We start from the raw sequence: 22,453 nt of genomic DNA, 5'->3' as shown, positions 1-22,453 counted from the left end.
GGCCAGGCCAAAGGTGGCCAGGTCAGTGATGTCTTCAGGCCAGTTGCTTAGGTCAAACATGGTGGCAGCAGCCTTCAATACACCCTCATCAAGGTTGCCAAACCGCGTGGTGAGGTTGTCACAGAAGCCATTGATTAGTTTATCTTTCACTTTGTGGAAGTCATCATCATCCACTTGTTTCCTGTCGAGTTTTACACCAGAGGTGTTTCCGGGAAAAGGTTCCACTTCATCCAGGAACTGCTTCAGATGCTGACCTGGGACTGTCTGAAATACAGGAGAAAAAAACTTTTACTGTCACGATTGCTAAACATACACCGTAGCATATTAATTCATAGGGAGTTTATTTTTTTTACCTGCATGACCAGGGTCGTCTTCTGCAGTCCATCTGAAACCATCTGCAATGTCAGCCCATCCCTCTGAAAGAGAAGGCTCAGAATTAAACCCATAAACATATTTAATCTAACTTCCCTTGTTTTCAATCCACAGCCTATTAGCTACTGAATTACTCTCACAATGGTTTCACAAGAGTGATAATAAAACACTCACACACTGGGCCTTATACAAACTTCAATTGCCAAAATGTATGAAATGCTCCTTTAACCTTACTGACGGAGAGGAATGAAGTCAGGCTATGGCGTGAGCAACGCAGGAGTTAGCATGAACATGACGCAGCCTATATCCATTAGCCTGCACAACCTAACACACAGCTCATTGATGCTCCTAACATTCACTCTGCTCATCCTGCTTCACACATTTACTGTCACTCTTGTATCTCAACCATATGCATCTTCACACACATTTCGCTCGCTTTAACTCACACAGAACGTCATTAGCGACGCACTTAGCTACCGAAGCTATTTCTAGCGGCACCCTCCACGAGCCGCGACCAAGCGGCAACCTCCGGGGGGTGACGAGTGAAGCCAATGCGGGAAGTGCCAAAAACGTCAGTTCATTGAATGGCCACTTGGGGTTGGCTCCCAAACAGAGCAAATCCCCATAGACCCCCCATGTTAAAATGCTCAACTTTACAGCAAAATGCTGCGAAATACAAAAAACGGTTTTGGTCTCCATAGCTAATTTCCCCTTTCATGACAACTGTGGGGGGCATAATTAAGGGCGTGGCCACTTTGAGTGACAGGAGGCACCATCACGGGTGGCTAACTAGCATGCTAACTAGCCGCTGGCTCCGCTGTGCGGAGCTGAGCTCAGACTCGGCCGTCTGCTCGGTGTCATCACAGCTAATTCGCGTCCATGTTCAAGCTATTGAACCTGTCCTCCCAGCCGTGTTTGTGCCCTTTGGAAATATTTTTCAGGAAACTATTGGAGTAATATGGCTTGCTGTTCGATTAATTATACCAACAGACCGTCCAAGAAGTATGTGCTCCAGTTTTTTTGGTAAGTGAAATTCGGAAATTCTAGTATTATTTTATTTATGTTTATGTGTTAGCACTAATTAGCGTGTATCGGTGTCTGCGGTCACCACCTAGTTGAGACTAGGGCCTCTAGTTTCGCAGACCGGGCCAGGCGGAGGCGCAGCGCACCTGCGCTTCGCCAACTGGGTGTGGCCAGGTGGATTTTGCTTTGCTACTTGCTTGCGGTTTGGCACACCGTTCCCACCTCCATCCCTCCTACCTGCGCAAGTCGGAAAGAGGTAGGAGAGAAGGCGTGGACTGGGTTTTACACACATCACACCAATCAAATGAGCCCCTCTCCTCGCCCTTAAATGCGCCGCGTGAAGGCGTAATGAGAGTTTACTCAATTCGCCATGGCAGAAGAGAGCAGAGGAAACTGATGTTTTGGTCTGGGAGGTCCAAGCTCGCAGTGTCCGAATATACGGAACTGCGAGCAGACCTCCATGGGCTGATGATGCAAAGGTAGCCTGGGAGGAGGTCACCACAATTGTAAATCAATGTTGCGTTTCTCTTGTGCGCCCTCTCTCTTTCTCTCTCACAGTCTCACTCTGTTTCTTTTCTTTAGACTTTTCTAAGATGACAGATGTTGAATATATGGGTCATTATATGAAAACGTGCCATTTCCCATTCTTAATGTTTGATTTTCAAAGTACTGTTTTAAAACTATTTATGACCCTTTTTAGATTAAATAGAACCTTACCTATCAGAAATAGGTGCTGTGCCATCTCAGGCTATCTTATTATTTTTTTTTTTTTCCACATTTAATCAACATGTATATGTGTGTTTTGTCAACCCTGTTACGATGCACCAATTAATGTTTGAAAATGTTTTAAATGCATATTTACAACAAATCTGATGTACTATGAAGGATAAATCTCCCCTTGTTACACTGATTGTGTTTACAGTGAGAATATTGAGGTGTTTATGTTTTATCCATGGATGAATATGCTAATTTGCAATTGACATTGAATCTTGCATCTTTCTTTTTAAGAACAGAATATGGAAACAAAACAATAATACCCACATTTCGTTCAGTAGATTATTGGTTTATTTTACTTAACACATAAAATGAGTTGATTTGACATTTGTCTTTTCATTTTTTGAATTATACTAGAAAATTGTACAAGTAACAGGGCTGACACCTCAGTAACCGGGTTGACAACAGTTACCATACTGCTAGTTTAATTTGCAGCTTTGGGTCTAATGAAGATAATGGGACATTCATAAACCTTTAATTCAACATGACTAATCAAAGAATATTTTGGAGACACATTTATTGAGAGGTTTTAGCATTTTTCAAAACACGAAGGATATTAAAAGGACAGTCACAATGAATTTGATCCATTGAACATGTTTGGCCTGCTCCGAAAGGGGAACTGCCCATTGGTTCGACAGCCCATTGGTTCGACATCCCATTGTTCCGACCATATTAAACTCATTGTTCTGAAGTCCGTTCCGAAATCATCATGATGCCCTGTGGTTAAGGTCTGGTTAGGTTTAGGCACAAAAACCACTTGGTTAGGGTCAGGAAAAGATCATGGTGTGGGTTAAAATGAAAAAGAAAGTGACAAACACATAAGCCGTGAGCCTGCTCCGCCTCAAGCCGGTCGCGGCGCACCATATGCCCGCTGGGAGCCGTTCAGCACCGCGGACAGTCGGACTAATGGGATGTCGAACCAATGACATGGACCCCTCCGAAAGTTGCATCATTTCCTGGGAGTGAAATCAGCTTCCTTTTGTGAACATGCTGGTGAAAAGACAAGTGTCCTCTTATTTTCATGATTTTTCTTAGAGTTAATGTTTGACAGAGGGGGACAAGCTTATTGTGTCAGCCCTGTTTCCACAAAAGGACATGTTAAAAAGATATTTGTTAGAATTTATTTAGAATTTATTTTTAATGCACATAAATAACATGATATAAGCCTCTAATGAATGCACACCATGTGGTCTCATGACCTTCACCACATGGCTAGTAATGGCTACCAAGAACATTCTTCGTCAACCCTGTTACCATTCTAGCGTAACAGGGTTGACAAAACAGGGTTAACAAAAGTATGGTTTTGCGAGGACATGAAAATATACTTTCCTTACCAATAGCAGACATTATATACATGGTTTTACAAGTGTCATCGCTAGCCGAGAGGGAAATTGAAAAAAATTGTGCACTTGGTGACACGTTTTTGAAATTTGGCATAGTGTAAGGTATGGGTATAAGGTTTTCAAAAACCAAGTTAGGATAGCCACACATTTCAATATGGCCCTCACCGGAGATTTGGATCTGCTCCAAATTGTAATGGATTCCATGTTGGACCATGTCATACCTAGTCTCCACCAAGTTTAACACCATGCCAAATTTCAAAAACTTGTCACCAAGTGCACAATTTTTTCGATTTCCCTGTCAGCTAGCGATGAAACTTGTAAAACCATTTATATCATGTAAATACTATTGGTAAGGAAAGTATATTTTCATGTACTTGCAAAACCATACTTTTGTCAATCCTGTTACCATCAACCCTTTTACGCTAGAATGGTAACAGGGTTGACAGTAACAGGGTTGACGAAAAATGTTATTGGCAGCCATTACTAGCCATGCGGTGAAGGTCATGAGACCACATGGTGTGCATTCATTAGAGGCTTATATCTTGTTATTTATGTACATTAAACATTTCTAACAAATGTCTTTTTAACGTGTCCTTTTGTGGAAACAGGGTTGACACAATAAGCTCGTCCCCCTCTGTCAAACATTATATAACTCTAAGAAAAATCATGAAAATAAGAGGACACATTTGGCTTTTCACCAGCATGTTCACAAAAGGAAGCTGATTTTTACTCCCAGGAAATGATGCAACTTTTGGAGCAGTCCATTATCTCAGAAGAGGTGTTTTCATTAAAAGTAACAGGGTTGACGACTACCTGGCGACCTGACTAAATTGATGGGGTTTTTTAACAACATTTTACAGATATTAATAATAAAACCCATTCATGATTAATGAAAGGACACTTGAGGCTTTATATATAAGTTTATGTTTTTATGATAGTTTGACTTTTTTAGGCCTTAATAGCGGGAACTGCCCATTGGTCCGACAGCCCATTGGTCTGACATCCCATTGTTCCGACCATATTAAACCCATTCTTCCGAAGTCCGTTCCGAAATCATCATGATGCCCTGTGGTTAAGGTCTGGTTAGGTTTAGGCACAAAAACCACTTGGTTAGGGTTAGAAAAGGATCATGGTGTGGGTTAAAATGAAAAAGAAAGTGACAAACACATAAACCGTGAGCCTGCTCCGCCTCAAGCCTTTCCCAGCTGACCCAGAGCCGGTCACGGCGCGCCATCATGGTAGAAATACACCCGCTGGGAGCCGTTCAGCACCGCGGACAGTCGGACTAATGGGATGTCGAACCAATGGCCTGTCGGACCAATGACATGGACCCCTTAATAGCTAGTAAAAGCAGAACAATCATATTGAGCAACAGGCCATTTTTTTCTTTTGAATGATGCTTCATACAAAAAGGTGTTTAAACTCTTTGAAAACAAAATAAATAAACTTTTACATTGTTTTAATGTTACAAGAGATATCATGGAAAATAAATTCTAAAATGATTATAGTGTATTTATTGTTTACTGACATTTATAGCACAGTTTTGTTCGAGGGACACAAAATGGCACATTTTCGTATAATGACCCATATACTCCCTATCTGATGCTGTGGCTGATTGTGGTTGGCTGAGAGGGATGTGAACTCATTAGTTTGCAGCTGTGTTAATCAAATCAGGTTAGGTTTCCATTATGTGTGCCAAACGGTGCAAATCCCCTTTGATCTGACATCAGATGTGACGGGAAAGCCGATATAGAGATACATTTATGTGCTGATTGCAGAAAGTTGCACTGAATAGTGGTTTTTGTGGGTATTTTTTTGATTGTTAATGTGCCTGACATTCTGGAAACCTGCCTGTGAGGTTTTGGTGACGTGTGCGCACTGTCCGCCGGTCAGCCAAACTTCCACTTACACCAGCTGTGCTCCGCCTGCGTTGACAGTAGACCTGGTTTCAGCTGGCGAGCTTTTAGCACACCTTTGGCGAAGCCTTTTGGCACAAAACTGTCACTGCGCCATGCTGGATCTGTCGACCCCTCCCCCTGCTGCGCCGGCACACCCATCTCAGCGCACCTCGGTCTGCCAAACTGAGCGCGCCTCAGGTTGCGCTGCTTGAAACAAGCTCTGTGCGGGGTTCGCCACCCTGCGCCACCCTGCGCCGCGCCGGGAAACTAGAGCCCCTTGTAACAAGTATAACACTGCCTTTCTTTAGCAATTTCTACATTTCTTTATCATGTTCTAGATGATAATCTTGTAATGCGCTGTTGATAACAGTAACATTAACATTACAGATACATTTCTGTCCCCTTCGGACTTTTATCAGTGTCAAAATCATAAATATGCACGCTGGTTGGAATAGTGGTGTGGGTACTAGTATATAATGTTTAATGTCAGCCGTTATGCACACTGCAAATCCAACTACTAACTCGAATTTCTTGTTTGGTATCAACAAAACATTAATGGTAAGAAAGAACACTACCGTTAAATGGGACTTAGCTTATTAACATTATCTTATTCAAAGTATAATCAAGTGACATACAAATAAACAACTCCTTACTAAAGTTACGTGAAAATCTAAATTCAGGTCAATTGATTGGCTTCAAATTATTCATTATATATGTATTAAATAAACGTTAAGCTGATTCACTGTAACCCTGGCCAAATTACTGCAAGTCTCGACAAAATCAAGTGTTGCAAATGAACGTAACGTTACCATAATCAGCGTTATATATTTAAAAACGTTGAAGCGTTTTTTAAGATTGTGTAATCTCAATAACAGCTGAATCATTGTTTCAAGATTTGTTGTATAACGTTAGTTTCAGGTAAACTCAACTTACCTCAAGTTTCGTGAATGAGCTGGCACCAAGGGGGAGCAGCCGACACCACAGGGCTAGCCAAAGTAGTGTAGCTTGTTAGCCTAGTAACTTGTTAGCCTAGCTTGTCAGCCTTAGCTAACTTAGCAACGTCGAGCGAGGCGGGCGTTTTTTAAGCGACCAGACTTAATTTGGCCCGCCTCTTTGCCCATCTTTGATTGGCCGGGAGTTGGGCGGAGTCAGGCACTGCCAAGATGGCGACGGCCAGAGCCCACTATTTTGAGCTTCAAACCCGCTCCTCAGAAACGAATGGGTGAAGTCACGGTGAATACGTCCATATTTTTATACAGCCTGTGGCTGCGACACACACACACACACACACACACACACACACACACTCTTAATCGCGGTCAAAGTCAGTGTTTCTGAGGGTCACAGTTACACACTAAGGTTCTGCTAACACATAACATGGCTACTGTTATCTGGGTGTTCATTATACTCAGCTTACCTGTAGGAAATTTAGAAATATGACTGGCTGCTAGTTCAAGCATGACCTTCATCTCTGTAGCTAAAGTTGCTAGCCTAATTATTACTGACTGAATGAACTGAGTACACCTCTTCTGATTAACTGTAACGTTACCGTCATTATCATAAACAACAAAATTTAGAACACACAGTCACATTTTATAACTTTGTAAGGCCATCATGTACATGATTAGCTGAGTTGCTAGTGTTAGCTATCACAAAGAACTAGAATTAGCTAAAAATCAACAAGCTAATGTTAGCCTATAGCCTACTTTAACAAACTAACTTACCACAGGGGCAGAAACAGACGAAACATCGTGCATCGCGCGTGTGGAGCCAGATCAGGTGCAGCAAAAGCCACTGTATTTTTGCTGTTCATAAGTTTTTATTGAAATTATTCAAGCGACAAAAGCGACGTTCAGATACCCATACATAATGACATTGTAAATAACACCCATTTAGATATTGCTTTTACATTTTTTTTTGCTTTCCCGGAATTGTCCCAGACACATCATCTTTGTGTCCCAGTAGCAATTTTTCTAGTCCCGGGACGTCGGGACACAGTTTTATTATTAACTATTAATAACACCTTATTCATTTAATTTGATAGGGTCTTATAGTGTCTTATAAACCAGTAATAAATTTGGTTATTGTTCTATAATCAACCCTTATAAATCATAATTAATGTAAATAGACATCTTATTAATCAATATTTAGGATAGCTTTATGAACTGTTATCAAGTTTCTATTAAGTGCCTATAATGCTCCTATATGTAATAATAACTAATAAGAACTCTATGTTTCAACAACACTATGTCTGCTGTTGATGGCCCGGGATACACCACCAACAAACACAAACAGTTGAATTCAAGAAACAAAAGCACAAGGTTAAGTTTACAAAAAAAAAATATCTTGATTTGGCACCTGGGAAGTGAAAACAAGGCTCCCGGGTGAAAGTCCGGGGTTTGCTGGACCCATCCACCACCGCTCCCACCCACCCTGTACAGACTTTCCTGTTCTAAATAATAAGGCAACCTGACGCCATCCAGCAGCGTATAATAAGGCTGCAACAAGTTCTGTCCGGCTTACCAGCGGCATATCAGAACAACCAAAAAAGTTACGCCCAGCCGTGTCACATACTGACGCTGCCCGGCCACGTCTCATACTGCCGCGAAAGGTGGCTTTTGGTGTCACACGTCTGATGCCAAAACCACTGACAAAGTGTCGATATGTGACAACTTTGGATTGAGAACTGGCTGGAGGGGGAGGTCTTAATCACTGATAAAGATGTTCCTGCAGCGAATGTAACAGCCTGGCTCGCAAATGGCCTTTGTCCCCCTCATAATCTTTATCTGACCCATTGCTATCACAGTCACTGAAGACTGATCCGGTCACCTAGCTCCCACATATCCAAAATTTTACTCAAAGTAAGCCAAAGAGAAAAAGGCCTACTTTACATTACATGGTTCAAGTGTAAACAGGAAAAAACGCTTGATATCGGATATTGTCAGATCAGATTCAGGCCTCCTTCATATGTGGAAATATATCGGATATGAATCAGATATCTGCCAATAGGTCTGTAATCTAAACAGACAGATCAGATATTTCCTGGCAATCCACGTCGTACGTCATGAATAATGGGAACTGCCCATTGGTCCGACAGCCCATTGGTTCGACATCCCATTGTTAATATTAAACCATATTAAACTCATTGTTCTGAAGTCCGTTCCGAAATCATCATGATGCCCTGTGGTTAAGGTCTGGTTAGGTTTAGGCACAAAAACCACTTGGTTAGGGTCAGGAAAAGATCATGGTGTGGGTTAAAATGAAAAAGAAAGTGACAAACACATAAGCCGTGAGCGTGCTCCGCCTCAAGCTGGTCGCGGCGCACCATATGCCCGCTGGGAGCCGTTCAGCACCGCGGACAGTCGGACTAATGGGATGTCAAACCAGTGGGCTGTCGGACCAATGACATGGACCCATGAATAATGCGACGACAGCGCATTTTGATGACGTGCTCATGAGCAAGGGAAAGGAAGGAAAGCCGAATAAATCGCACGTTAATCAAAAACTATGAAACAAAAAAGCATAATCTATCCCGAGTAAGACAAACTGCTTGATCCTGTCTCCAGTGTACCAGCAGAGAACCTGCAGAACCGAATCCGCGAAAAACACACCGTGCTACACAGCCTCTCTACCTGAGCAGCTGAAGCTGCGGCTCGCACCCTCGGCACACAGACACACAGACTGTGCTTCCTCATGCCAGCCAAATGTGTGGGCAACTGTGAGAAATAAATATGTGAGGTGTACGCTGCTTTTCTATCTTTTTTTCTGTCAGCGACATACACTCCTAACACAGGACGGGTTGTTTTTATTGACTGAGTTGATTATTAAGCCATAGTGATGCGCGGATCGGCTCTGATAGCACCCGAATCAGCATGTACCTATCATTCATCCAGCCGCACCCGTCTGCAGCTGCACGGACATTTCCACCGCTCTGTGTAGACGAAGTTACCTTTTTAAATTATGTGGAGCAGCACCAGCTTTCCAGGTGATTTATGATTAACTTCAAATATTTCAAGTTCATCCTTAAAATTGCTTTCAGTAATGTAAAAATTTCCATGTGCGCAGTAATGTCACTGTAGCAAATACCGTGGGACATTTACACAGTGGTCAAGAGTGCTGGACCGGAAGTGTCGCACAAAAAAAAACTGAAGCTGGCTGCGTTCTGTTTTGCCTCCATGTCTCCGTGAAAAATAAGGTGAATAGAACATGTAAACAGCAGTCAGGAAAAACCAGATATAGGCAACAAATCGAAATTGGGCATCTAGACATGGTAGTGTAAAGGCAGCCAAAGAAACAGAGTAGAAAGTTAGGTAGCACAAGAACTATATATCCGTAAGTATGTGTACACCTAGATGCACTGCGCTATCCCGCTGGTCACTATTGTTGCCGTTGTGTTTACTAATTCTTCTATGACCACGCTGACTAAAGATGTGTAATTGCAGATACACAATACTAGATGCCTTGAAGATAATGTTTACTAAAAAATTCTGCTCTGTCCTTATGTTAACATACTTTACGAACCTTTTGTTTGGGAGCTTTGATGCACCTATCCTCGTCTCATGGTGAAACCAGGAAGTAAACCGCTCTGGTCATGTGACAATCTACATTCAACATGTGACACTGCACAATTTTCATTCAGACACATTATTATTTTAATATTTCCCTGAAATGCTTTGATACATCATTCAGCAACATTTTTAGAGTCTTAAAACTTAAACTTTTTTTGGCGGTACCTATAATGACTGATGGGATTATTAATTACTTTTTTACCTCAATGCCTAATGAGTGCAGGCAAACACTTTTCATCTCTATTCCCCCTTACCTGAAATACAGCAGAATATTGCATTCATTAGAAGTCCATTTCATTTTACTGATGTTATGAATTGTTATGTTGCAATTCATATCTGAAAACCAAACAATAAACAAACTCATAATACAAATGTGATAGCCTGTTGAATTAAATTACTAATAAAAACTAGACTGACAGCATGTCAAATCACAAACATGGCAGACACTTCAAACCAAATTTTCTAAATGAGTGTAATTCCACGCAGACTTTAGAAAACAATTGTAACAATGAATACAACATCTCAAAAAGGTATAATTTCTTTCTGTTTAATATTTGACCATTGCATTGTCATATATTCCAGAATTTATGGCCACTGAAGCGCAGTGGGGCTTCTCTCAGACCAAATCACTACTTTGTTCACAAAAACATGGAGAGTTTCATCAGGTAGAGAGTAATACAGTTGGGTGCATTTTGTCTTCCACCTCATGAGGGGGGCAGGAAGGCAAAATTGCATCTACTCTGTCCAGTTTGTGTGTTAGCATCTTATGTTGAATGCACAGCCCCCCAGACATATTCAACAGCTGTTTGTGTGCTTTGGTGATTGCGTGGCCCTATCCAAGAATGCCTTGCAAGATGGCTTTGTGAGTGCATCTCCCAAGCTTACAGACAGGCGGGCAGGGAACCTCCCACTGTGGTCTGGGTACTCTCCTTATATGGTGTGGCAATGTCTGTGGCCTTGTTCAGCGGGTTGAGTGTCGAGGACATATGGCAGCATCTTGGTCTACGCTCTGCCTCTTTCAATGGTTCTATCTCTTGGACACGTCAGGCTTCTTTTCGAGGTCTGTGCTCACTGAAACAACACAGGACTGGTGAAAACATTTGGGTGTGTTGCACCTGACTGGCCCCTGGGCGTGATACATTAGCATGTTTCCATGCTCCTTGATGACCCAGGAAATGTGGTGTGCAGGGTGTCTATTGCTTGTTTTTCGAACCCTGCAAGGTTACGCCAAAGCTCCACCCAGTTAGGTTGCCTACTATCTCTGTTGGCTAAGGCGCGCTACTTCCTCAAAGAAAAAGTAGGTGCACTACATCAACTAACCTTCAGCCGGTCAGGATCATGGTAGCTTAATGTTATGTCTTGACGGTGCGTTCATTTATCAGGCTCCACCACTGTATCCAAAGAGTCCAGCAAAGAGCTCAGCCTGTGCTAATAGAACTAGGGTTACAATATTGTAACTTTCGCTCTTCTGTCATTGATAATAATCCTAACAACTGACATCAGGCAATTATATTGCCAATATTAAAAATAAAATTACTCTAGCCAAAGCTGGTGATAAATAAAGCTAAAATTACACATTGTAACCCTAGTTCTATGGTGTTGAGCTGACCCTTCTAACGGCTGAAATAACATGGGACACAGGACGTGACACATCACGTCAGGTAGGTGACGTAGGATTCTTAACCTGCTACACAGACTCCGTCTCATGTGGTTGCTGCCATCTTCACTGTGTGCGTTTTGAGTTTTGCCAAGTGATATTACAGTTAGTTATGGAGGGTTTGGAAACTTATGCTATGTAAACTGCTACCGAATTAATTAACTGAATTGCTTTAAGAACAGTTTGGATTGATTTATTAAATGTGAAATGTAAAAACACACACAACCCAGATAGCACACATACATCTGGCCGACGTCGGCCTGAGGACGACACATCGGCCCTGAATTTATAACGTCTGACAAGCGTTGGCCGCATGGGCGGATATCTTTAAATTTAATACTCTTTTGTCCCAGATCATCAGACGTCTCTGTTACGTCGGCTTTGGGTCGGCCCAGTGCCGTAGAATGTCTGCTCACATACGGAAGTCGCCACAAAGGCGGAATTTAACCTCCGCGGTCTTTGTTTCGAACTGAGCTCGAGGGACATAGCATCTCATCGCAGTTGGTTTCAGGTAAGCTAATTGGAATAAATTGGCAGAAAATAGCTATGTTGTTTCTTCTGTGACCATTAAAAGAGGTTCCTGGTGAGTGGCGAGGCACGACTGGGTGTATATAGCACATGTCCCCACCAGCTAACGTTATCTTTTGTTAGCTGTTAGCTAGTTTAGCTGTTTAGCTCATGTTAGCTAACAGGCTACAACTGTGGTGTTTTCATTTTATTTTCCCTAGTTGACGTTATCGGCTCATCTGGTTATTGTGAGCACTCGTATTGGGTTAAAGTGGAAGTGCCCGCAGCTGCGACCTGTGGTCCCTCTGGGGCCCTAGACGGGTGCTCAAGTGTGCATGAGAGGAGCGGAGAGGAGCGCGGAGGTAAGGCGGGGCGGGCCTATACAGTGTATCCCAGAACGGGTGCTCAAGTGTGGGGGAGAGGAGTGGAGAGGAGCGCGGAGGTCAAATAGTGAAGTTTAAGGATGCCTTCGGTATGTTGTTAATGTGATTTTATGGGCAATTTGTCAGTCGAGGTGTCCTCCTCTGCAAAGCAAACTGACCCGGTGGCTACAGGTAATAGCACAGTTTTGAAACCACTGTTTTTCCGAGATGAAGGACTGATTGTTGAGCTGCTGTTAACAGTTAACGGCGTTAACGCCGGATCCCGTTATTTAACAGTTTCAACACTAAGAGTGACGGACCCAAAGCCTTCAATCTGGCTAAAAGACAGCTGACATGCTAAAAAAAAAATACAGTGGTGAAGTTGGGATTTGTTTCTTGAAGTTACGTGCTCATCATCTTTTCTGTCTCTTGCAGGCTGCCAGGAGAAGTGGACTGGCCATCAGATATCGTTTGTGGAAATTCGAAAATAAAGTTTGTCAAACTGACTTTTGTCTCTTCATTGTGTACACTTACACACGAAATAGGGTAACAGTCAGCTATTTTTGAATGTTAGCATTGATTTCTCACATTGAATGGTGAAATATTTGTAGTTTGAAAGGTCCGACCTAAATGAATAAAGGTCGTAGTTAACGAAGCATATGAATATTATTGAAGGAGAGCCCACTGAGCGCAGCTTCTTTTATTGATCGTTTGAACGTCGCATGGTGATCGTTTTTGATTAAAGGCCGACGTCTCAGCAACATCTTGCCAATGAGCAAACGCTCTCCCTGCTACGTCTTAACGATCTAAACTTGATGCATCTGGCCGACGTTGGCCAGATGTATGTGTGCTATCTGGGAAGGTTGCTCTGCTGCTTTGCATTACCTCTGGTACAATAAGGTATTAATTATTCATCATGTTTAAGCAGATTGTCTCACTTCTTTGCACAGATCTATGTAGTTTTTAACTGATTGCACAACACCTTTGTCCCATGTATGTTGGTCGTAACAGTAGAGTCGTAATGTGTTGTGTTAAAGTATTCTCACCCATATTATCCAAGTTATCTGTCCCAAGCTATTCTTTCTCAATAACTTAACATTGCTGTTACTGTCAGCCTGTTTTGGCTGTGTTTCTGTATTGCATAAGTAAATGGATTAATGTCTTATGAAACTAAGTGCAGGTTTTATGACTCAATGCCACGACCCACGATTGCTTTCTTTGTGTTCCTCTCTGGCCTCAACAGGATAATGTGACATTTGGGTCCAAACAGTGACACCAAGAGGCCAAAACCTGAAGCAAGGATGGCAAATACCTCAACTGCATCTGCATATTTGCCTGGTGAACTGACATAAGCAGGGACAAAGGCCACCCACACTGCACAGAAGATCAGCATGCTGAAAGTGATGAGTTTGGCCTCATTGAAAGTATCTGGAAGATTCCTTGCCAGGAATGCTAACAGAAAACTGAGGATGGCCAGTAAGCCAATATAGCCCAGTAACACTCCAAAACCAACTGTGGACCCAACTACACACTCATAAACTATCTTGTCATTGTGGTATTGAGTGTTTTTATGAGGAGCTGGTGAGGAAGAGACAAGCCAAGCAGTGCAGATTGCTGCCTGAATAGAAGTAAGAACCAGAACTGTTCCTCTCTGCTGCAAAGGACCAAACCACTTCAGATGGGATCCACCTCCTGGCTTGGAGGCCTTGAACACAGCCAGAACCACCATGGTTTTCACCAGGATGCATGATATACAAAGCACAAAGCTGATCCCAAATGCTGCATGTCTCAGTTGGCATGTCCACAGCCTGGGACGTCCAATAAAGAGCAGTGAGCAAAGGAAACATAATTTAAGAGACAGCAATAGCTGGAAACTCAGTTCTGAATTGTTGGCACGTACTATAGGGGTGCCACGATGATGGATAAAGATTCCCAGCACAACAACACATATAAATGTGCCCAACAATGAGGCAGTTGTCAGGCAGATACCCAGAGGCTCATTATAGGAGAGGAACTCTGTTTTCTTAGGAACACAGTGGTCACGTTGAGGGCTGGACCAGAAATCCTCTGGACAACTGGTGCACTTTATGGAGTCTGTGAAAATAGGGAAAGTGTTGAGGTACATGGTTATATTATTTATTCAAACTGCAATTTTTAAACTGAATACCAACCAGTTGTATTACTGATCTTTCCCTCAGAACAAAGGATGCAGTCAAAACAGCACTCAGGTTCTCCCTTCTTTCTGGCCATGCGGGTACCTGGAGGACAGCTCTCACTGCACACTGACCGGGGTGGCTGTAGAAGGAAAAATAAATATGTGTTATTCTACTCTTCTATTACACTGCTATAATAAGTTATCCATGGGACATGAAATAGGGGACTGAAAAAATCAGAAGTAACCTGTTTGGATTCAAAGTTCCAGAAGATTTTGTCTTCATCAAGTGTGAGTTCTTCACCTTTGGCTGACTCTTTCACCTCACCTACATTCTGAACTTTAGTTCGTCCATCAGGGAGCCACAACCAGTTCATGACATCATATATTGGTAAGGCATCACCATTCTCATCAAAAGACACTTTATCACCAAATGTTGTGGTGAAGTTGACCTTTTCCAAGTAATACACAAGCTATGTATATCAGAATAAGAGACAGAGGAAGACAATTATTTTATGACCACCATGAACACAGTTGAATCCAGTATTCAATAATCAAACTGCATACTACACTTATGAATATATTAACAATTCATACAAATTATTTATTTAATAGTGAAATCACATCACTAACAATGTTGTGTTTTCAGTGCCAAGACATTGTCTTGTTTTAGACCTTATAACACTATACAATGCTGTCACCCAGTGGTAGGTAAAATCCTTTCAGCTATCTGCTATGCAGTTTACAATTAATAATCTCATAGCATTTAGACAGATGAATGGTAGGGTGGTGGTGGTGGTGATGATGGGGGTGTAAAATGATATCCCACCTGCCATGGCTCCAGTCTTTGCAAACTGCCACAGCTGTGCCCACTGAAAGGTCCTCTCCCTGGCTTACACTGCAGCATGTCATCAAGAGCATATGCCAGGGCATACACAGCCTTGTACACGTTATACTCCGGCCTGAGATCTGAAGTGTGCAATAATTCAGTGTCCACATTCTCTAGATCTTCCTGTCCAGTGCATAGAGATCCCCCAGCCTCCACCCAACCTGCTTGAGGTGGTGCAAATTTACATTGAAATGTGTGTTCCCAAAACTGATTTACCTGAAATATATTTAAAAAAGGGATGTAACATTAGGGAAAGGAATGGGGTTAGGGAAAAAAAACAACAACTAAATGCTATTTTTTTTTTTTTTTTTTTGTTAACTGTCATAAGTGTGTCAAGAGACAGACACAATCTTCTTGCTGGGGACAAAAGCATTTTGCTCACTGACAATTTTAGGAAATAATTTTCATTATAGAAATGAGGAATATTACTAAAACTGTCCCATGTTGCTTAAACACTGAACACTTTCCCAGAAGAAAATTGGTCACAATAGGCCATAGAAGTTAAAAGCATTTGTTATCTTACTTATGAACAAGGACTCCCTGTATGTCTGTTTAAATGTGAAGACACACCATCCTTGTCTCAACATTACACAACTCCTGTTGACCTGGAACCCCCACGCGGGTCGTCAAATTCCTGTATTATATTTGTGCTCTTTGTGCTCACAAATCTTAAACTTATAAGTACAAGATTTATTAGCAAAGATCAACTCCCACCAGGTAATTTTCATAGTTGTTGTTGTGCTGTAGGTCAGGAAGTATTTGCAGCAGAAAGTCCCTGAATCCTGGTATGTGTCCTCGACGGATAGCAATGCCCAGAGTGCCACCCAGGAATGGCATGAGTTGAGGAGTCTGAAGCACAGTAGCTGCAGTCCAGGCTTCACTGGCCATCCACTGCAGGCCTGTCATGTTCTGCCTCACCACCTGTGAATTGTATTGTAAAAAAAACAACATAAATTCATACTGTCATGACATGGTTGATATATTGTCTTACTCAATTCATAAACTGGTGCAGTCCTGTGTTTTACACAGTATAATGAATTAAGTGATGTATGTCATCATAACTGGACGTCAGTGAAATTTGTCTAAGTTAGTCACTCAAAAACCCTGCAGTGCCTTTAACAAATAAGATGTGTGATTTATTCAAATAGGGCAATTATTTTATTGGAACCTAAATCTATTTGTTTGACCATTGAAACATATATAAAATATATATTAGGGTTGCAATTGAGTTGTAATTTTAAGCCAAACCTCTTTCATGAGGTTGATCATGTGACTTTGATGTGCAAACACAATGACCACACGAGCTGTAGACTTCCTCATAACCTCCACAATCCTCCTTAGTTCAGCTGGATCATTGCCCCAGGGCAAAACCTCTAAGTAGGCCAGACAGCCTCCACCAGACTGAGCCAGGTCAGATTGGAAGGATCGGGCAGCATGGAGTCCATAATCATCATCACTGATCAGCAGACCTGCCCAAGTCCAGCCAAAGTGCCTCAGAATCTGAATCATAGCACGCACCTGAGTAAATACAGAGTGGAGGGATTAGCGCACAGGCTGGAATAATCTTTAAGTGGAGAAGCTGCTAAACAGCTTCCACAATAGATCATGTTTAATTATTGTCTTTCAGTTCTGTTAGCTGAGACCAAACAGGTCCAGTGACACAAAGAATGTGACGCATTTTACACAAAACAAATACAGTATTTGTTGCATTCCAGAGATATTATTTCGGAAGAATGTTTAACTGTACATGCTGTTTCAAATGTATTTGTATTTTGCTGATAGATGGTCACCTGGAAAGCATCACTTGGGATTGTCCTAAAAAAGGATGGGAACTTCTGCCGGTCACTCAGGCACGAACATGTGGCAAAATGACTCACCTGTGAAAGACAGACTGTTCATCCTAAAAACATTCAAAGCCTTTATTGACTCCTTCAACTTTTCAAGTTTGATTAGTTCATGTTTACAAATAACATTAAATCTGAAATTAAATCAAAATGATCCAAAAGAATTATGGTGGAAAACTTACCATAGGTACTCTGTACAAACCTAAGACAGAGGAGATGGCAATAGAACGTGTGGAGGAAGAATCACCCACAATGCCTTGGACTGGAGGGTTTCCTGCACAGGTCTTGTCCAGCATTAACTGCTCCTCTCGACCACTGGCTAATGACAACGCTGCACGGAATGCAATTCCTAGTTTGCCGCAGTTGTCATAAAGACTATAACCCAGAGTCACATTAGGCAGCAGGTTGGAGTTTCTGTTGATCTCATCAATAGCAAAGGCCATGGTCTGGGCCCGCCTGAATCCTAAAACATCAAAACTAACATAAAAATACCACTGTTGGAAAATTCAACAACTGTTCTGACATGTACATGCAGAAATACAGATTTTGACCTGACAGACTGACCTGTGGCAGGTTGGGTGTTGTGGCTTCGAGGTAAAAGACAAGTCAGAAAAGACAGAAAAGAAGTGGACCTGAAACAGCCCACCCAGAACCACATCTCCAGCTTTGTGCATCCCATTTAGATGAAATTGTCCCAGTAACTGGCAGGAGGTGGAATAAAGAGGAGAGATCATGGCAGAGGAAAAGTAGGTATACAACAACATGAAGTACACCAGCAAGAACAAGTTGATATCTAAAAATGCAGACATGACTGTCCTCCTGTTTACGCCTCTCTGACCTGGTGTCAGCTCCTTTTATTGACTTATTTAATGTTGCACACCACCCATCAGAACATAAGCATTAGTAGGGGCAGGGCCTAATATATAATTAATTTGAGATCAACTTTGAATTGAGGCAGAATTAATTTGTGTACCTTTAAGAATATCTCCCCAAGGTCATTTTAGCAACGTCTCTAAAATAAAATAAAATACAATAAATAAATAAAATTAAAATTTGACATTGTACATTTTTGCAAACCACAGAGATGTTACAATTGTGTATTATTGTCTAGGGGATATAATGGAACTGTGGTTTCCTAGTTATGCTTTGGCACAAAAACTTGATTATTTGGGACTTATGGTTGGGAAAACATCCTATTCTGGCCAAGCAGCATCCCCTGGAGCTAAAAAAAAATGAAGCCAACATGCAAGTGCTTAAAAACTGCAATTCCTGGAATGGTCACTTGAGGCTGGCTCCAAGAGAGAGTCAGTTCACATGGCCACCAATGTTAAAATGCCCAACTTTACAGCAGAAATAAAAAGCCTGGTACAAAAATGGTTTTGGCCTTTAATTTACCCATTCATGACAATTGTACTGGAGGTGAGTTTTGATATAACTCAGTTATAGTTATAGTTATGGTTATTTTAGTTATAATAGAACTCACTTTTTTAAATTTTGTTAAGAATCAAAGTGATGCAAAATAAGGGTGTGGCATCTTTGAGTGACAAGTTGTCTGTGAGGTGTCACCACAAACTATAAGTCACATCCAGTCTCACCCCTTCATAGCTCCACCCTCTCATCTAAATTTCTGACAGCCAAAATGCCCAACTCAAGGCTTCAAATGGTGAGTCCACAAACCAACTTGGTGATGTCACGGTGGCTACATCTATTATTTGTATGCAGTCTATTGTTTTGGCCTAAAATACACAGTTTTGGTGCCACAGTCACCTCTGAAAACACAGTAGTGCGTGGCCAAAAAACAACCAGTGTAATTGTTTGTTGGTCTTGAACACTGGTGACTATTGGTTGGTCACTTGGCAACTGTTTCACCTAGATGTCCCACCATCCACCATTTCCTTCCATTTATAAAGTTGGTTTATATACATGTAATTAGAACAATGTCACTTTAGAAAAGTTGATTTGAATGAAATGTGCAATTTTAAGGTATTCATAGTTTGTGGAAACTTACAATGCCAAAATCTTTTTCTGGCGACAGGGCTGGGATGACCACTGAGATGAATGATCTACTGAATTTTGCACAAGAGTCATGTTATATTATGTTTTTATTATAATTATTATAATTTTTTTTTTTTTTTAAATGGACTTTGACATGTACATTGAGTTGTAGATAAAGTAGATAGACTGTTTTACCTTCCAGTAAAACATCTACTTGCCATGTTGTAAGGAATATGCAATGAGAAACAAGCTTTTAATCACTTTGCAGTTTAATACATACGTGTATCAGAAGAGTTACTATTTACTGTGTATAACTAAAAATTTGCGTGACAAGCATACCAAGTTAAACTCACCAAATGCTCAAATCAGCCCTAAGTCCACTAGATGGTAGCAGTATACCAACCCATTTGGTGAAATAATCCATCCTCCCTTGCACTGTGTCTGTATGATGGAGAGTTATTGTATCTGGATGGTCCCCATAGTAACTTGGCAGGTATTAGATACAATAAGTTCTGCGGAAACATTTACAAGGCACATTTCCCCATTAGACCTTAGTCTGTCCCACTGGCAATGTTATAGATATGGTAACTGTTGGTACTATTTCTATGATTACAGGCACAAACTTTAAAGAGTGCAGTAATCCATTTAATCCCAAATTTTTCCCAGACATAAAACTTTCCAAATGATATGTCACTGATAGCCCTTAATCAATCATTATTCATTTTTTAAATTTTCCAGGAAAAGTCAGTGAAAAGTCAACCAATCAATTCAATCAATCAATCAATTTTATTTATAGAGCCCAATATCACAAATCACAATTTGCCTCACAGGCTTTACAGCATACGACATCCCTCTGTCCTTAGGACCCTCGCAGCGGATAAGGAAAAACTCCCCCCAAAAAAACCTTTAACGGGGAAAAAACGGTAGAAACCTCAGGAAGAGCAACTGAGGAGGGATCCCTCTTCCAGGACGGACAGACGTGCAATAGATGTCGTACAGAACAGATCAACATAATAAATTAACAGCAATCCGTATGACACAATGAGACAGAAAGAGAGACAGAGACAGAGAGAAGATGCAGGACAAATGGTAACGGTAATAGCTTACAACAACATTAATGAAAGTAACAATATTATAATTATAATTCTGGCTATTGTGGTACAATATGTTGAAAGTATATATTAATATCTAATAGTATACATAATGTGACAATAATCATATGTGTATAGTAACAGTAGAAGTATGACTAATGATAACAGCAGCAGCAGGAGGCATCTGGCAGGACCACGGCAGCAGCACAACCACACACGTCACACTATCCAGGCACCGCTGCGATACGAGTTAACCTGCGAGACAGTGGAGCACAAAGGCTCCGGTGAAGAAGACGAGTTAGTGACATGCAGTATGGCCGAGTTAGCAAGATACAGTAACAGGACATGAGAGAGAGAGAGACAGAGAGAGAAGGAGAGAAGGTGCCTGGTGTATTATAGGAGGTCCCCCGGCAGACTAGGCCTAAGTCAGCCTAACTAGGGGCTGGTACAAGGCAAGCCTGAGCCAGTCCTAACTATAAGCTTTATCAAAGAGGAAAGTCTTAAGTCTGGTCTTAAATGTGGAGAAGGTGTCTGCCTCCCGGACAGTAACAGGAAGATGATTCCACAGGAAAGGAGCCTGATAGCTTTGATGCACCTATCCTCGTCTCATGGTGAAACCAGGAAGTAAACAGCTCTGGTCATGTGACAATCTACACTAAACATGTGTTGGGATCAACATATTTTGCCTCACCAAGGGGCACCAAATATGTTGGGAACATATTTTTAGGTCTCACACGGCAGCACCAAATATGTAGTGATCAACATATTAGGCCTCACCAAGGGACACTAAATATGTAGGGATTTAAATTCAGGCTTCACACGGAGGCAGCAAATATGTTGGGGTCAATTGGCTATTGGAAATAATTAATAATTATTAATAATAATTAATAATCATGTTAAATAATGGGACTTAATTAACATTAAATCACCTCGTGGGGCACCATTCCCGTAAAGGGAAAAATGATAGCCAGTTAAAGATATCAGTCTCATAAAATATGCTAAACTATTAATTTGGAGTTTTGATTAATAATTAAATTAATGACAGTAACCATAATTAACAGTAAAGCCTGAGGGATTTCAGAGTTCTTGATGCAGCAGAGGTTGACTATTCATTCACTCTTCTGCAACATTAAACAGACAGCAGGTATGATTCCAAAGAATTATATTTATTCACAAACTAGCAAAGCAAACCAAAACACACAAATTTTAACAAATTATATACAAGCTTGGTGTGTGTGTGTGTGTGTGTGTGTGTGTGTGTGTGTGTATGCGCGCGCGAGAGAGAAAGAAAAAGGTGGGTGTGGTGATCAAAGAGCCGTTTGGCCTACAAACAAAATGGCTGACAACGGAGAACTACAAGATGGCCGAATCAAAGCTGGCTTCAGTTTCGGGGGAGGTGTCTGTCTGACCGTGTGGTCAGGACAAAGACAAAGGAAAAGAAGCGGGAACTTTGAGATGCCTGGTTGGGTGTAGCTCTGTTGAAAGCCTATTTGTTAATGAATCTATGTCAATGTGATTTGTGTTGCAAATGGTCTGGATTAGTGCAGAGATTGTTTACTTGTGTGCAAGAATCTGTTTGTGAACAGTATTAGCAAACTAAACACTTAGCTTTGGCGAAGCCAACTAATCAATGACCTAACAGCAAAGACTCACAGCAATAACTCAATGACAGTATTAACCCTATGGGCCCTAGGCGTTTTTGGGGTATTTTTACTGCCTTTACTTTTAAGCTCATATCACAGTCATTATAAAGGCTAGATACACATGCTATATCTTGTTTCTTTCAGGTCAATCAAGGTTATCCAGATTTGCTATAATTTCATGTCCTCCTATGTGCCTGTATTTTATATTAATTTTTATATCAATGAAAAAAACAAATCTGTGTGACTAAATTCTTACATTTTTACATGTATCTCAGCATAGCAAGTTGGAAGAAGACATATTCTGCCATATATGAAGAGGGGAAACTCTCTGGAAT

At 41.3% G+C, this 22,453-nt stretch overlaps 1 protein-coding gene across 1 annotated transcript; it reads right to left on the bottom strand.

Moving 5' to 3' along the window:
• Positions 1–13,687: 13,687 nt before the first annotated feature.
• LOC126407759 (extracellular calcium-sensing receptor-like) lies at positions 13,688–18,198 on the bottom strand. The gene is made up of 9 exons (XM_050072953.1): positions 17,954–18,198; positions 17,572–17,866; positions 17,336–17,422; positions 16,794–17,063; positions 16,260–16,466; positions 15,486–15,761; positions 14,905–15,129; positions 14,676–14,799; positions 13,688–14,598 (listed from the first exon to the last, which is right to left on the bottom strand). Exons 1-9 carry the CDS (start codon positions 18,196–18,198, stop codon positions 13,688–13,690), a joined length of 2,640 nt encoding a protein of 879 aa, XP_049928910.1.
• Between the last annotated feature and the right edge of the window lie 4,255 nt (positions 18,199–22,453).

Source organism: Epinephelus moara, chromosome 2, assembly GCF_006386435.1.
Source record: "Epinephelus moara isolate mb chromosome 2, YSFRI_EMoa_1.0, whole genome shotgun sequence".
NCBI classification, from domain to species: Eukaryota; Metazoa; Chordata; class Actinopteri; order Perciformes; family Serranidae; genus Epinephelus; species Epinephelus moara.
This window is presented reverse-complemented; position numbering and strand designations above follow the sequence as displayed.

What these genes read in the sequence shown, in the direction of transcription:
- LOC126407759 (XM_050072953.1), bottom strand. Translation starts at nt 18,198, where the DNA reads ATGTCTGCATTTTTAGATATCAACTTGTTCTTGCTGGTGTACTTCATG. An exon ending in TCCCAAGTGATGCTTTCCAG is followed by an intron (nt 17,064 to 17,335) that starts GTGACCATCTAT and finishes GTATTTACTCAG; the next exon opens with GTGCGTGCTATGATTCAGAT. An exon ending in ACAACTATGAAAATTACCTG is followed by an intron (nt 15,762 to 16,259) that starts GTGGGAGTTGAT and finishes AATATATTTCAG; the next exon opens with GTAAATCAGTTTTGGGAACA.